Source organism: Furipterus horrens, unplaced genomic scaffold (assembly GCF_987537825.1).
Source record: "Furipterus horrens unplaced genomic scaffold, mFurHor1.1.pri manual_scaffold_3, whole genome shotgun sequence".
Taxonomy (NCBI): domain Eukaryota; kingdom Metazoa; phylum Chordata; class Mammalia; order Chiroptera; family Furipteridae; genus Furipterus; species Furipterus horrens.
In genome coordinates, this window is record NW_028327173.1 from 160,825,554 (window position 1) to 160,842,961 (window position 17,408).

The window sequence follows — 17,408 nt, forward strand, 5'->3', positions numbered from 1 at the left end:
AGGCAGATCCATTTTAATTTTCAGGTATCTCTATACAGTATTCCCTCACTTATTGTGGGTATTACGTTCTAGATACGCCCCCGCCGCCCCCCCCCCCCCCACGATAGGTGAAAATTCACGAAGTAGGAACCTTACATTTGTTTTAGTATTTATATATATTTTAAGGCTCTATAAACCCTTCCCACACATTTATAAACTGTTCCCAGTCCCTTATTAACCTTTCCCACTCCCTTATTAACCTTTTCCACACTTTTATAAACACTACTTATGTTCTTAAACATATTCCACACTCTTAAATCTATGTAACTTTTAACAACATACGTATACAGTACTGTAAAATTTTATGTGGGTACTCACCAGTGAAATATACTACAACTTGAATGATGAAGGTGATGAATTAGCTGTGCAGTACTGATGACGATGAAGGTGATGAAGATGAGATGAATGTACTGCACAGCAAAGAAGAGCATTACAGCTCTTCTAAAGGCACCACTTCATCAGGCGCTTCTTCAGGTGGTGCAGTAGGATATTCGGCCTCGTCCGTAACTTCTACTTCCACTAAAGGCACAGGCATAACCGACCTCTTCGTTCAAGTGATGAACATAGTTATGGGGAGTTGCTGGCACTGCTTCTTCTGATTGAGAATGTTTTTGTAAACTGTCAACTGAATTTGCAAACTGCAACGAACGAATCACATGGGGGTCCCATTCCTCAGCCAGTTCTTTGGCCATTCTGACTGTGGTTGCAAGATGATCAAGTGTTAGGCCAACCTCCTCCTCTTCTTCAACCCATTGTTCATCTTGTTCCTCATCCTCTTCTTCACTTGCTGACTTAGTCAGCTCCTCCAGGTCATTGTCTGTCATCGGTTGAGGGTGTACATCGATCAGGGTGTTTATGTCTTCAGTAGTCATGTCACTGAAGCCCTCTTCAGTAGTCATGTCACTGAAGCCCTTTCCTCCCAGTATTTTTTCTAGCTTCACGGCCTTATCCACCACAGAGTGATGGATTTCATCAGGTGAGAATCCCTTGTAATCATGGACCACTTCTGGCCAGTTTTTTCCAGTTGGCATTCAAAGTCTCACTCTTCATCTCCTTTATGGCCTTTTGAATATTTTGGAGACACGATGCAATTGTGTACTCACGCCAGTACGCCTTTAGTGAGAAGTCTTCATCTGAGTCCATAGCTTCAACGAGGTTTTGCAGGGCGTTTCAGGTGTAAAGCTGCCTTAAAAGCGCGAATAACGCCTTGATCCATTGGCTGAATGAGCAATGTGGTGTTCCGTGGCAAGAAGTCTATCTGGATGCCATCATTCGTCAGGTTGACAGCATGACCTCCAGCATTGCCCATTATCAGAAGCACTTTGAAATCAAGGCCTTTCTTTGCCAGATAACCTTAACCTCTGGGATAAAACATTGATGAAACCAGTCAGTCGCGAGAAGTTTCATGATCCAAGCCTTAGGGTTGTGCATCCAGTACACAGGCAACACATTCTTATTTTTGTCTTTTAGGGCCCTTGGGTTCTTGGATTTATAAATAAGCCCTGACTTTATCATAAAGCCCGCAGCATTCCCACACATGATTAAAGTTATCCTATCGTTTTGGGCCTTGAAATCAGGGACTTTTGCTTCTTCCTTCATAGTGAAAGTGTGAGACGGCATCTGTTTCCAGAATAAGCCCATTTCATCCATATTGAAAACTTGTTCAGGCTCATAGCCTCCTTCCTCGATGATGTCTTTGAACGTGTTGTTCACGTACTCCTCAGCTGCTGCTTTATCTACAGAGGCAGCCTTTCTGTGCAGAGAAACGCTCTTGAGTCCAAAGCATTTCTGAAATTTGTCAAACCAGCCCTTGCTGACACTGAAAGGGGTTGGTCTGCGGAGAAGCACTCGAAGGTCCTGCTTCGGTGTAGTCATCATCGTCCTCTTCTTCATTCTCATCACCATAGTGATCATCCCTTTTTGCTGCTAAATAACCACACAGTTGCTTGGCCTTCGTCCGTATGGTGTTTGTATCCAGCAAGATATTCTTTTGTCTGCAATCATTTATCCACACAGCTAATGCAGACTCCATCTTCACAATGATCTTATTGTGGAAAGTAACCACCCTCTGCTGTTTTGTTGAAAGTCATGGATGCTGTAGACCTGATATTCTTTTCATCCTTCTTTATATAGCGAACTGTAGACTCATTGGTCCCGTAATGGCAGCCAACAGATGCATAGCTTCTCCCTTCCTTCAACATGTCAAAAATTTCCAACTTCTCTTTTATGGTAAACATCTTCCTCTGGCGCTTGGGTTCACTGCCAGAATCCTTAGAAGATGCGGAACATTTGGATATCATTGCAGAGCTTGCAATAAAGTCTTTAAGGAAAATTTCACAAAACACAACACTGCAGAGCAAAACTATGCACAGCAGTCGGAGGTAGGAGTGAAGTGGACAAAGCGAGATGCTGAACGTATGCACACAGTGCAGAATAGGAGACAGACTGATGCTACGGTTACTGAGCCAATCAGCGCCCAGGATACACAAGACATTTCTCTGGTTGGTCGCCTTCCATCAGTCAGCCAATCGTGTGCTGTGTACAATCTCACATAGGCAAATGAGCTTGAGCGTATATCTCGTTTTCAGCGTAATGTGTGTGTTCATCCGCCAAAAAAAAAAAACATACTGTAAAGAGTGTGCAGTATTTTATTTCGATTTAATATTCTTTTAATATTAGAATCATTTATTATATTTTTTTAATATGTTTTTGAAAAATTTTAGGCAAAAATCATTTAAATCATAAATACTACACATATAAATATGCATACAGTACCGCAAAATCCCACAATATAGCAAAAAATCTGCGATAAATAATTAAATATAATATTTTTAAAAATCCCATGATACAGTGAGGCCGCGATAAGTGAACCGCGGTACAGAGAGGGACTACTGTACTGCTTTCCACAGTGTCTGCACCCATCTGCATTTTCACTGACAATGCAAAAGTGTTCCCCTTTCTCCACATGCTCACCAGCACCTGTTTGTTGATTTATTGATGGTAGCCATTCTGACATGTGTGAGATGGTATCTCACTGTGGTTTTAATTTGTATTTCTTTGATGATTAGTGACATCGAGCATCTCTTCATATGTCAGTTGGCCATCTGTGTCCTCCTTGTCCTCTTTGTCCTCCTTGAGGAAGTGTCTGTTCAGGTCCTTTGCCATTTTTTAATTGGGTTGTTTCTTTGGTATTGAGTTTTGTAAATACCTTATAGATTTCGGATATTAACCTCTTATCAGATGTCTCAGCGAATATGTTCTCCCATTCTGTGGGTTGTCTCTTTGTTTTGTTGATGATTCCCTTTGCTGTGCAAAAACTTTTCAGTTGATGTAGTCCCATTTCTTTTTTGCTTCTTTTGTTTCCCTTGCTGGGGAGATAATATCCAATAAACAGTTGCTACGAACAGTATCCGAGATTTTACTGCCTTGTTTTCTTCTAAGATTTTTTATGGTTCTGGGTCTAATAAGTCTTTGGTCCATTTTTATTTTATTCTTGTGTGTGGTGTAAGATGGTGGTCTAATTTCATTTTTCTGCACGTATCTGTCCAGCTTTCCCAACACCATTTATTGAATAAACTGTCTTTAGCCCATTGTATGTGCTTGCTTCCTCTGTCAAATATTAATTGACTATAAATGTGTAGATTTATTTCTGGGCTCTCTATTCTGTCCCATTGATCTAAGTGTCTGTTTTTATGCCAGTACCATGCTCTTTTGATTACTGCGGCCTTATAGTATAGTTTGATACTAGTGAGCATAATTCCTCCAACTTCCTCAGGGTCACTGTTGCTATTTGGGGTCTTTTCTGGTTCCATATAAATTTTTGAAGTATTTCTTCTAGTTTCATGAAATATGTCATTGGAATCTTAATAGGAGTTAAATTGAATCTATAAATTGCTTTGGGTAGTATGGACTTTTTATTGATGTTAATTCTTTCTATCCATAAACATAGTATGTGCTTCCACTTGTATATTCTTTTTTTTTCTTTTATTTAATCTCTATTGTATTTTATCTATTACCATTTAGTCCACATATATCCCCCTCTCCCCAGCAATCATCACATTGTTGTCCATGAGTGTCAGCCTGAGGGGAGGTAAGGGAATGGAGGGATTAAGCAAAAAGGAAAAAAAGGACAATTTGTATCTTCTTCAGTTTCTTCAGTGTCTTACAGTTTTCAAGTACAGGTCTTTACATTCCTAGGTATTTTATTCTTTTTGAAGCAATTGTGAATGGTTTTTCTGTTCTTTCTTTTCTTTTCTTTCTATTACAGTTGTCCCATTTTTTTCCCCATTGCTCTCCCCTGTTCCACCCACCTCTCTCCTCTCCCACAGTCAATCCCACCCTGTTGTGCATGTCCATAGGTCATTTATACTAGTCCATTGACTAGAACTTTCCCCTTCTTTCCCCCCCTTTTTGCCCTCGCCCCTCCCCCTGGTCACTGTCGGTCTGTTCCTTGTTTACATGCATCTGGTTCTGTTTTGCTGGTTAGTTTGTTTTATTCATTAGTTTCCTGTATTATGTGAGATCACATAGTATTTGTTTTTTGCCACCTAGCTTATTTCTCTAAGCATAATATTCTCAAGTTCCACCATGTTGCTGCCAAAGGTAGGAGTTCCTTCTTTCTGCTGCATAGTATTCCGTTATGTAAATGTACCACAATTTTTTGATTCATTCATCTACTGATGGGCACTTAGGCTGTTTCCAGCACTTAGCTATTGTAAATAGCACTGCTATGAACATAGGGGTGCATGAATTCTTTTGAGTTGGTGTTTCAGGATTCTTTGGGTATAATCATAGCAATGGAATCACTGGATCAAAAGGCAGTTCCAGTTTTAGTTTTTTGAGGAAATTCCATACTATTTTCTGTAGTGGCTGCACCAGTCTGCATTCCCACCAACAGTGCACTAGGGTTCCCTTTTCTCCACATCCTTGCCAGCACTTGTTTATTGATTTGTTAATGATGGTCATTCTGACTGGTATGAGGCGGTATCTCATTGTCTCTGATGGTTAGTTATGTTGAGCATTCTTTCGTATGCCTGTGGCCCTCTGTATGTCCTCCTTGGGGAAGTGTCTGTGCAGGTCCTTTGTCCATTTTTTAATTGGATTGTCTGTCTGCTTGATGTTGAATTGTATAAGTTCTTTATATATTTTGGAGATCAGACCCTTGTCTGAGGTATCTTTGGCAAATATGTTTTCCCATATGGGTGGTTGCTTTTTCCTCTTGCTGTGTTTTCTTTGGCTGAGCAGAAACTTTTTAGTTTGATGTAGTCCCATTTGTTTATTCTTTCCTTTATTCCCCTTGCCCTAGGAGATATATTAGCAAAAATACTGCTATGTGAGATATCTGAGATTTTACTGCCTATGTTTTCCTCTGTAAGTTTTATGGTGTCACGGCTTACCTTTAAGTCTTTGATCCATCTTGAGTTTATTATGGTGTGTGGTGTATTTGGTGGTCTCGTTTCATTTTCTTGCATGACCCTGTCCAGTTTTCCCATCACCATTTGTTGAAGAGGCTATTTTCACTCCATTTTATACTCCTTCCTCCTTTATCCAATATTAATTGACCATAGAGACCTATGGGCTCTCTATTCTGTTCCAATGATCTATATGTCTGTTCTTATGCCAGTACCAGACTGTTTTGATTACAGTGGCCTTGTAGTATAGTGTAATATCAGGTGTTGACATTCTTCCTACTTAGTTCCTCTTAAGATTGCTGAGGCTATTGGGGGTTTTTTTTTGGTTCCATACAAATTTTTGAAGTATTTGTTCTAGGCCTGTAAAATATGTTATTGGTATTTTAATGAGGATTGTGTCGAATCTATAAATTGCTTTGGGTAGTATGGACATTGATGTTAATTCTTCCTATCTATGAGCATGGTATAGTCTTCCATTTATTTGTTATCTTCCTTGATTTCTTTCTTAAGTGTTCTGTAGTTTTCCTGGTACAGGTCTTTTACCTCCTTGTTTAAGTTTATTCCTAAGTACTTTATTTTTCTTGTTACTTTAGTAAATGGGATTTTTTTTCTAGTTCCTATCTTTGATATTTTATTATTGGTGTACAGAAATTCCTTCGATTTCTGAATATTGACTTTGTACCCTGCTATTTTGCCAAATTCACTTATTAGGTTGAATAGTTTTTTGGTGGAGTCTGTAGGGTTTTCTATGTACAATATCATGTAATCTGTGAATAATGACAGTTTTACTTCCTCCTTTCCAATCAGGATGTCTTTAATTTTTTATTGTCTAATTGCTATGGCTAGGACTCCCAGTACTATCATGAATAAGAGTGGTGAAACACACCTCTGTCTTGTTCCTCATCTTAAGGGACATGCTTTTAGTTTTTACCCATTGAGTATGATGTTGGCGGTTGGTTTTTTTGTATATGACCTTTATTATGTTGAGGTATGCTCCCTCCATTCCCACTCTGTTGAGTGTTTTATCATAAGTAAGTGCTAGACTTTATGAAGTGCTTTTTTCACCTCTATTGATATGATCATGTAATTTTTGCCTATCGTTTTGTTTTGTTATGTATCACAATTATTGATTAGTAAATATTGTACCACCCTTGCATCCCAGGAGTAAATCCAGTTGATCATGGTGTATGATCTTTTTGATGTATTGCTGTATTTGTTTTACTGTTATTTTGTTGAGGATTTTAGCATCTATGTTCATTGGAGATAATGACTTGTAATTTTCTTTGTAGTGTCTTTATCAGGTTATGGAATTAGGATAATGCTAGCCTCATAAAATGAATTTTGGAGCCTTCCCTTCTCTTTAATATTATGAAATAGTTTGAGAAGCAGAGATGTTCTTCTTGGAATGTTTGGGAAAATTCACTTGTGCAGCTATCTGATGCAGGGCTTTTTTTGTTGGGGTTTTTTTGATTACTGCTTCAATTTCACTAGGTGTAATCTGTCTATTCAGATTCCCTGATTCTTCCTGATTTAGTTTTGGAAGATTATATGTTTCTAGGAATTTATTCATTTTGTCCAGGTTGTTCAGTTTTTTGGCATATAGTTGATTGTAATATTTTCTTATAATCCTTTGTATTGCTTTGGTGTCAGTTGTTATTTCTCCTCTTTCATTTATGATTTTATATATTTGGGTCCTTTCTTTTTTTTCTTGATGAGTCTGGTTAAAGGTTTGTCCATCTTGTTTATCTTTTCAAAGAACCAGCTCTTGGGTTCATTGATCTTTTGTGTTGTTTCTTTAAACTCTATTTCATTTATTTCTGCTCTGATCTTTATTATCTTCTTCCTTCTACTCATGTTGGTCTTTTGATGTTGTTGTTTTTCAAGTTCCCTTAAGTGTGAAGTTAGATTATTTGAGCTTTTTCTTATTTTTTTTTAATTTTTGTTTTTTTGTTTGTTTGTTTTAGGTAGACCTGTAATGCTATAATGCTATGTATTTCCCTCTTACCCAGTGTCCCACAGATTTTGGATTGTTTTGTCCTCATTTTTATTTGTTTCAGGGTAGCTTTTGATTTCTTCCTTGATCTCATTGTTGACCCATCATTGTTTAATAACATGTTATTTAGCTTCTGTGTCTTTGCATGTTTTTCAGTGTTCTTCTTATGATTGATTTCTAGCTCATAGTATGATGGTCAGAGAAGATGCTTGATATGATTTCAGTCTTCTTAAATTTTTTGAGAATTGTCAGAACAGTTTTTGAACTCATCAATTTTGATGCCTTATAGTGCTTCTGCCATTTTCTGTTTCACCTCTTCCACATCAGAAAAACTTTCTCTTTGAGGACATTTTTCAGCCAGGGAAATAAAAAAAGTTGCTCAGGCCCACATCGGGTGAATATGGAGGGTGGGGCATAAGGGCCATGCTGTTTCTTGGTAAAAACTGATGAACAATCAGTGCAGTGTGGGCTCATAAACCACCCATCATGAAATGGGCAAACGTGTTGAAAGTGAAACCAAACGCAGCCTCTCACAATAAAGGCAGCTGTAATGCTGTTACAGATGGATTTCTAGAACACTCAGCTAGTGGGGCCCACCCTCCAGAAGATAATTCCAGTTTTTGTTGGGTCCCCCCTCGTATGGTGGCTTAGGGCTCTAAAATTCTGTTCTATGTATCACCTGGATTCAGTAATATATATTTTCCTTTTTTTATTTTAATAAATATATTTTTCCTGTGACGTCTAGAGATATTTTGATTTCTCTATGTGAAGAATGGACTTTAAATAGGGAAAATACAGAAAGCTTTCTGCTTGTAAACTTTCAAACACAGCAAAAGCTACAGACCAGAGCAAGAGAGTATCAACTCTCATTGCTTCTAACAGATGGCATTAGCAGTTACTTGGATATATTTGTGAACAGGGATGGGTTCAACTTAGAACTAAACACATGTGAATATTTTTAGTGGTCATCTGGGATCTCATGTTCAGAAGCATTTCATGCTCTTCCGGTAAGCAATATTTCATATATCTATCATATTTTCTGAGGATCCTTCTCCCCTCTAAAAGATTTTGATTCTCCCTCTTCTCCCACCCATGACAATTCAAGACTTACTCTTCAGTCTGGGATTATAGTAATTTTATGAAACTACTTAGCATTCATAAGTAAAATGTTACCTAGAGAGGTTATTCATCCTTTCAAGAAAAACAGGCACTTACCACCAGCCATTGTGGCTCAGTTCGATGGGCATAGTTCAGCAAACCAAAAGGTTCCTGGTTTGATTCCTTATCAGAGCACATGCCTGGGTTTCAATTTTGGTCCCTGTTTAGGGTGTGTATGAAAGGAAGCCAGTCAATATTTATCCATCATATCGATATTTCTTTCCCTGTCTTTCTCCCTTCCTTCCTGTCTCTCTAAAGTAAAAAATAAAATTAAAAAAAAATTATTTAAGAAAAACTTAGGTACTTAATTATATGCAAAAGTTTTGTGCTGGTCTCTTTGGGGATTATAAATAGAAATAAATTGTACATTTTTCATTCATTAAATTAACAAATTTTATTTAGTTATATACTGTGTGCTTATTAATGTGCTTGTTACTCGTAATAAAATAAGGAGTGATACAGATATAGACCCTGCTTTTCAGGTAACAGACTATTGTGATCAAGTCAGCCCATTTGTCTTTTTTTATAGATGTATTTAACTGAGAGAGACCGTCGCAGTCAAGGATTTGTCTAAAAAATTTAACCTTATTTATCTAAACAGCTATTTTGGTAGTTTATCATAGGAGGATATAAAGAGATGTAATAAGGCTTTTTTTCTCTTTTAAACTTCATTTGCTATTCTACTTACTTTTATTTCCATTTTACTTCTTTTTGAGGTGTGACCATTCATTTATAACCAGGCCTCTAGAGCTTTCTGGTAGCTTATGGCTTTTGTATGATTCTACTGGCTTTGACCACTTAGAAGCTATAGGATTTCAATAGTTAAAGCTATATTAATACTAAAATTCTGTGGTTATTCTTCAGTTGGTTAGAAAAGCTAGTATTTTATCAGCCTTCTTTCTGTTAGTTGTTGGGTGTTCTATAGAAGAACTGGTTGAATCTTTAGAATATATAAAGCTCTTTAGCATTTTAAAGATTTAGCAGCTGAAACTGCTCATCCATCATTTACTGAGCACCTGCTATGTATGTGCCAGCCATTGTTCTGAGGATATAATTGTGAAAAAATAGACACAGTCCTGTCTTCCCGGAATTTGTAAGACATTAGCAGTCTGTAACTGAGATGATACTAATAATGGCTAGCCTTTACTATGTGCCAGGTACTTTTTCAATTGCTACATTTATTGACTCACTTAATACTTACAGCAACCTGTGAAATAATGATAGTATTATTATTATCCCTGATTTACAGATAAGGAAACTGAGGCAAGAAAGATTATGTTGCCTCAGTTCACATAGCAGTGTGTGATAAAGATGGAATTCAGATCTGCCAGTCTGGCTTCAACAATTCCACTTTATCCACTACACTGTACTCTGCAATTATAACATAATTATGGTATAATTTAAATGGATAATTAAATAGGTAATTTCACTAACTGTGAGCAGAGACATGAAGAAAATACTTGCTTCTGTGGGAGCTCAGAATGATTCCCCCAGTTTGGTCTTGCTAGGGTCAGGAAAAGTTTTTCTGAGAATATAAATCTTTATTGGAAGAGCCTTTCCCACCACACACACACTTTTTAACTATTGGCAATAATTGGAAAGAATATTTTTAAATAAACAGTGGTTTTCATACAAAGAAATAGCAACATAGTTTAGAAAAACCATGAGTCTGTTCTCAACCTGGGAAGATTTCTCTGTGATTATACCTTATTTACCAGTTGGGTGAAATAAGTTTTTTAAATGAGCTATTTAAAAAATTAACCAAAGGAAAAAGATTTTGTACTTTTGAAGATGACAAACCAGAGGAGAGTACTATTATGTAAACAATAGTGGGTGCTTTTGTTTGGTTTTGTTTTTGATAGAACAAAAGATTTGATTGATTATGTGCAGTTTAAATTAGTTTAAAAATGGTAGCAGCTTTGATTAATTACTTCATGTCTGTTGTCATGTTGTAGCAGGGATTAACGTTTGTAAATTCTGTACCATGAAATTAACATAAAGAAAAGTACAAAATGCATTATATAGAATATATTTAATGATATCAGAGCTTTTATAAAGTATTATGTATTTATAAATAGAACTGATCGAGATTTCCAAATTAACTTGTAATTTAGACAGATTTTAAGTATAAAGTTGTATAGTTTTGTGATCTATGGATCAACTGATTTGATCAGTTATTGATCTTTTGCGTGCTTTCTATTTTTATTGTAAGACAGAAACAGTAATTTTTAGGGTGTATTTAGAAATATTTTTGTGGTTAGTAACATTCTATGGCCAAAAAGTTACTATCATAGATGATGACTCTGGTAGTATTGCTCTGTCCTTCATAATGTAGTGTTTATCATCTCTCATGTATAAAAATCTCATTTTCATTAATAACCATTAATGGTTATTATCATGGTAAAACCATTGTACAGAATTCAAGATCTTAATTAAGAGCCCCAGGGGGTCAGATTCGACTACTTTTATTAGCACAGTCATGCTCTATCAATTTAAAATACGCACCATGATAGCTCTGTATTTAATGATTTCACTGGTTTACTTTGTTTATATTCTAAAATTGAAATCACATTCATTGATCAATACCACTGACTGATCTACTTAGGCTCCATCTTAGCAATTGCTTACCTGGTTTTTGTTCCTTTCTCCTCACTACAATTTCTTTCTCAGGGTAGTCACCTTCCCTTTGTTTTCTCCAGCTCTTTGATATTCTAGCTGGTCACTGCATTATTCTGCTTTCTTCCCTGATATTCTGATAGCCCCATACTGCATTGTGTTGTGGCATTCTTTTGCCTTTGCTGCTTATGGGCATCTATGCTCTAATGCTTTACTGTATGTGATACGTAAAGAGTCGGCTGTTTAAACTATGGGTCAACTAATCCATTTTTAAAAAATTAAAGCTGTATTTGACATCTGTCTTGTGTTTAACACTATATGGATGAGTGCATACCTACATACATAAAAATATTTTGTTATTCTAGTTGTTTTAGATTTTCTGTTAACTATGAGATTTCTTCCTAATTTATACCTAACCTGGAAACTTTTGGTGTTTTAGTATGGTTTGCGGTGGGTGGATGGGGTGTAACCGGGCTATCACCTTTCTAGGCTTGAGCCTTTTTTCTCTGTGTATGAAAGATATCTTTGTTTCCAAATTGTCTAGGTTCTTGCTACCAGAAATGTAGTATATAGACCAGTAGCATCAACATCACCTGTATGTTGGAAATGCAGTATCTCAGGCTCTACTCAAGATCTGATACTTCTTACTCTGTATTTTAACAGGGTAGCTCTAGTCAGTGATGCGAACACTGAAGTTTACAAAGCACTTCCCTCCATATCACCCAGCTAGTTGACACATTAATGTACTGTGTACTTTTCTAGAACTGATCTTAAACATGTGTTCTGTAGTGATCCTATATAAATGTTTGTAAATTATTTTGTAACTATTCATCTTGGTTGTATCCTAGGTGAATATCACGACTACAATGTTGTAGAAGAAATGACAAAATTAATCTCAAATAGTAGCCAAGCCCAGTCTTTTAAGTGAGGATTTGGTATATATTAGGTCTAAAACTATAACAAACATTTATAAATTCAGTTTCTTTGTCCTTCCTCTGTCATCAGTTTGCATCTGTGGATGAAGAGCTATATCTTCTTCTTGGGCTATGGCTTTTCAAGAAACTTGTATGGACTAAGGTGAAACTTTGAGGTATAGGAAAAAATTCAAATTTTTATTTAATTTTTGTCTTAAATGAGCAAAATTATACCATAGTGAAATTTGATTTGTTGCTTAATAGTATATGTATACAATTTACGAAGAAATATTGGGGGTCCATATCCAAATCTTATTTGTACATGATGGGAAAAGGTCATAGACTTCTTCTCTGTAGTACAATATGACAAACCCATAAAATGTCATGATTTTTTAAAATAAGATTTTGAGTGGACTAGGATATAATCTTGTAGTAAGTTCTCTGTTATGCCCTGCAATATATAGGTATACATGGATAGGGACAATATTATTATTTTTGTATGGTTGATAGGAAAATAATTGTTATATTCTCTGAGTACATACTAATGGAGGCTTAGAGAGAGAATTCCTCTATGTTACTGATGTAACCAATCAAGTTAATACATTATGCGTGTACAATCATTTGATGTCACCTTAAAATTTATATTTATTTGTATATTTGTGCTTTAGAAAGCAGTTAAAAAGACTAAAGTGATTTTATTTGTATAATCCTAAAGTTCTTTGTCTTGTACTTCCAAAATAAGAGAACTGAGAACATACAAAATTAAAGTATTATTATTCCTTTAGCATTCAGATAAAGTGTGAATTTTTCTCAAGTAACAGCATTTTTTAATGTTGATAAACAATATTTCAGTGAGTGTTGTGTAGATTTCAGTATTGTACCTTCTTTTAATCATATGCTTAAGAATGGCAGTGAGAGGGAGGGAGTAGCAGAAAGAAATACTCAGATATATGTGAGATAGCAGTATGTTGCTTAGCACTTCAAGTGTTAAGTTTTAAATAACAAACATAAACTCCAAGGAATGACCTTAGCTAGAAGCCATTCTATTTTGTATATAGCTTCTACTGCATGTGGCTGTGACAGGCAGGACTATGGTTGTGGTTACCAGTGGATACCCTTGTGGCTATAACCAAGTTGTAAATGTCACTGAGATTCTTCTTGCATGTCTGTCACATGTGTATCAGTAATTCTAAAGTAGATAAAAATGAAACAAAGATTCATTTGGGAGTTAGCACTCCCAGAAGATCAGTTTTTATACAGAACAGCAGAAGGACTTGTGACATGCATCCATAAGCAATTGTAACAATTTGGCAGTTATTTAGGCCTCAGTTCCTACCCTTTTGGTTGGACTGACAGCATGCCTGCAAAGAGAATGAGGCCTTTTTCAGCCCCATTAATGTCTTCTTGAATGTTACTCTACAGTCTGGGTAATGATAAATGTTCAGTGATTGATGATTTTCTAGTCCCAGGGGTTCTGGGTGGTTTCTGATTTCTGTGAGCCAGGGCAGTTTTCATTCTTGTTTGGGCCTCTTGTTAATTTTCCTGATCTTTACTAAAATTGTTTTAAGTTGGCAGAAAGATAGGTATCAGCTGCAGTTTTAATTAACTAGGGTTAAAAGCCTTATCAATACAATTTTTAGAGGTGATGCTCAACTTAGTATGTATGAGTTTGAAAACAAGAACAGTTTTTAATCCACAGAGTTTTTGTAACATTTTACTTGTAAACTTTGGTATCTTTTTTCCATCTTTGCTTTTAAGAAAAACATGTTTTAAGTTGTAAGGAGATTTAATAACAGCTATTGTAAAATAATAACATTAGCTTTATTTTCATCGTGTTTGCTCTTTTATTTTTCAGACTCTTAAATCAGCTAGTTTAATGTGTTTTTCTTTTACATGGCTCACTTTCTGAAACAGTATATTTTGTTCGTACTAGTATTAAAAGGAGTATAAACAGATCTTCTTTTGCTAAATGTGTGTTTGCCATTAGGAAAGGATTCATTTCTAATGTATTGATTGTAGGTTGTTTTTAGAACTTTAAGTAAAACATGTAATTTCCTAAGCCTTTGTTGGTAGTATGTGGAGGCAGAGAAAGGAGGATAGAGATAAACATTTTCGTATTTTCATAACTTATTCATAATTTAGTACTGAACAATATATTTCCTTAGTTCATCCTTTTAAAAAAGTATTTATAGAACTTTCCTCTTAGATGTAAAGAGATTGCAGGGCTAATTTTCTTTAAGATCAATAAAGAAACATTTTTTTACTTTAAAACCTAAAATATAACATTAAAGAAGCAATTCTGTTTAGTTTTTCAAGTAATGAACACGGAACTTGGTTAGGAATAACCATTCGTAAGTTTGTATATTAATTAGATGATTAGACTCAGTTAGCTGGACTGCCAAGTAATCTCTTTAATACTGTGGTCTTTTTTTTCCCCTAGGGTTTTACAGACAGCCCTCATTACAGTGATCACTTGAATGACAGTCGATTAGGAGCCCATGAAGGCTTGTCCCCAACACCTTTCATGAACTCAAATCTGATGGGTAAGTTGGCAGTTTTTTGCAAGTAGTCTTCACGAAGTCTCTTTGGTCAGAGTCGTATTTTGTCCCCTTGTCCAGGAAGGTCCCATAAGTATTTAGAAGAAACTTCCTGAGTTTCTTCTGGTATCTGGGCTTTCCTGTTCAGCTTAGTTTGAGGAGTAAGCATTCAGAATTGTGGGTCCCTCTGTCTTAGAGCATTGTTGTTATTGGTATCAAAAAAGAAAGCAGCAATGTTTTAACTGTCAGTTTTTGTAGTGCCTTTGTGACACGCATTATGTGTTTTCTGCTGTTTGGGCAGAGAAGTGTTTCTGAGACATTTGTCATTTACTGTTTGTCTTAGCAGTTGTATGTATGTGGTAATTAAAAATACAACAGAACAGTGATTTTAGGCAGATTTTACTCATATTGGACAATACTTTCTTTTGATACTATTTGTTTAATACTTAATAGTACATTTAGATATTGCAGCATTTGTTTTAAGTACTTGGGGTCAAATTGGAGATTTTAACAGTTTTGTTCTGCAATAATAAAGTTGTGCTTTGAAGGATATTACCTACCACCTAAACCTGATTATTATATTTTGGCAAAACTTTTAAGGTAAGCCATTCTGTGTATCTCCCTTTTATGTCCTGCAAAACACCCCTCCATCTTTCTCATATGAAAGTTTTTATAGCTGTACAAGGTGAAATGGTAAACCCAAGCTTTTTTTAAAAATCAATTTGTGAGCCAGGGCAGTTTTTTATGATGATTTTATCTTTTTGCAGAACCTGATTCAAAAGAATCTCTGTTTTATGACATTATGTTTTCCTTTCTGCTTATGCTGGCACTCATCACATTACAAAAGCATTATTTAATCTGTCTTATTTGTTGTTGGTAGCATCGTGTAAATATGGGAGGTTTTGTGTAATTGACATTGATTTCATTACTTTATTTCTTAAGGATATGATCTATATTGTGATCTTAGAATTGTCCTTTTAAGACACAGCCATGCTAATCTAAGTGAATTACCCAAATCCAAAATCCTGGTAGGCTACAATTTCTTTATAAATGGTTTTGCTTTGCATAGTCTTTGTTTATTTACCTTACTCTATATAAAGTGTTGAGGAAACAGTCTGATGTTTTAGTGTGGAATTTGCTTAAGGCAGTTACCAGTCTAAAGCCAGAATCATTGACTGTGACATAAGAGTGAAATACCTAATAAAAAGTTCACTTCAACATAAATGCAAATGAAAATCCCAGTATTAAATACATTATCATCCCTGGTTAAAATCAGAATTTATTTTAATAAATTTAGAACAAAATAATTATCCTCACATTTAGTTAGAAAAAACTTTCTAGGATATATGGTAATTTAAATTTTCTATTGAGATTACCGCCAAAGTAAAATAGATGTGACACTTCAAATAATTTACTTTTGTAGTATAGCTTTTCCCTAAGTAACATTTCATTTATAGTAAATGTGGGAGAGCAAATTATAGTCAGTGGTTTTGTAATTTCAGATTGAACTACACCTTCTTAATTTTGGCTATTAACTCTGAATTATGAAAAACCAGAATTTTTTAAAATCCTCACCAAAGAATATGTTCATTTGATGATAAAGAGAGAGAGAGACACTGATGTGAGAAACACTGATCAGTTGCCTCCGTTGTGTCCCCCTGCTGGGGAATCGAACACACAACCTAGGTATGTGCTCTGACTGGGTATCAAACCTGCAACCCTTTGATGCACAGGAATGGTGCTTTAATCAACTGAGCCACCCGGCCAGAGATGAAGTAGCATTTTCTTAGTTAGAGCAATATGTGCATTCTTGAGTTTACAGATAATTATTAGAATATTTTTAATAGTCATCTTATCCTGTGTGTAAAATCAGCATCTCAAAGATTTGAAATAAAAAAGAACCCTCAGATTTATAAACAGATTGGTCCCTTTACAGTACAAATGAAAAAAATCTACATTTATCTGAACTACATTGTACAGTTAATAAGGTACAGTTATATATGATATTTCATTGTAGGTTTTAAACCTAATCTTAAAAATGTTAATTTACCTGTAAGAAAGGGGGAAATAATTCTAAAAAGATTAGGCAGATATGTTCAAAAACATTTCACTAGTCATTAGCAATATCTGGTTTACTATACTTTTTTCTCTTTATTTTCAATAAAAGTGATCAAATGAAGTATCGATAATTTAGTCTAAGCAATCTGCATGACAGCTTGCTTTTGGAAATAAGTGTCTCTTAAATTGCAGAGCAGTTACACAGCAACAGGCATTTTCATTTGATGTGAGCTGAAGTAATTGAGCTGTTAGATACTTAAAATGTAGGTTTATAGCACTTGGTAGAGTTAGAGTGGATAGATTCACTTTTCTAGCCATTGACAATTTAAGAGATTTTCAGGCTAAAAATCCTTCATTGTTAAAGCACAACTGAGATGTGCATGGCAGTATTAGAAGCGTTTGGAACTGTTGATACCTAATCATCATAGCAGGTGATACTTCGGAGTGGTGCTGTGAATGATAAATGCTCAGTTAAAGCTAATAGTAAAGCAGTAACCTATTTCATCATTGCTGCAAAATATAAACACCATTTAAAGGGAGGATTGTATGTCTAGGGAATGTTGTCATTTTTTGTATTATGTTCAGCCGTAAGCAAATTTGCCTGAAGAAATAGTAGATTATAAAGTGCCACTGTCTTTCATGATGGCGTTCTTAAATGCTTTAATGATTTTGCACTTTGCAA

At 35.5% G+C, this 17,408-nt stretch overlaps 1 protein-coding gene across 6 annotated transcripts in view; it reads left to right on the plus strand.

Annotated features, from left to right (window-relative positions):
- The window catches only part of TCF12 (transcription factor 12), a 351,413-nt gene that overhangs the window by 145,888 nt on the left and 188,117 nt on the right, over positions 1–17,408 (plus strand). For all 6 annotated transcript variants that reach the window (XM_090270652.1, XM_090270650.1, XM_090270653.1 and 3 more), the window contains one exon: positions 14,572–14,674. In XM_090270652.1, coding sequence (XP_090126778.1) covers positions 14,572–14,674 — 103 coding nt within the window. The remainder of the gene's footprint in view (positions 1–14,571; positions 14,675–17,408) is intronic.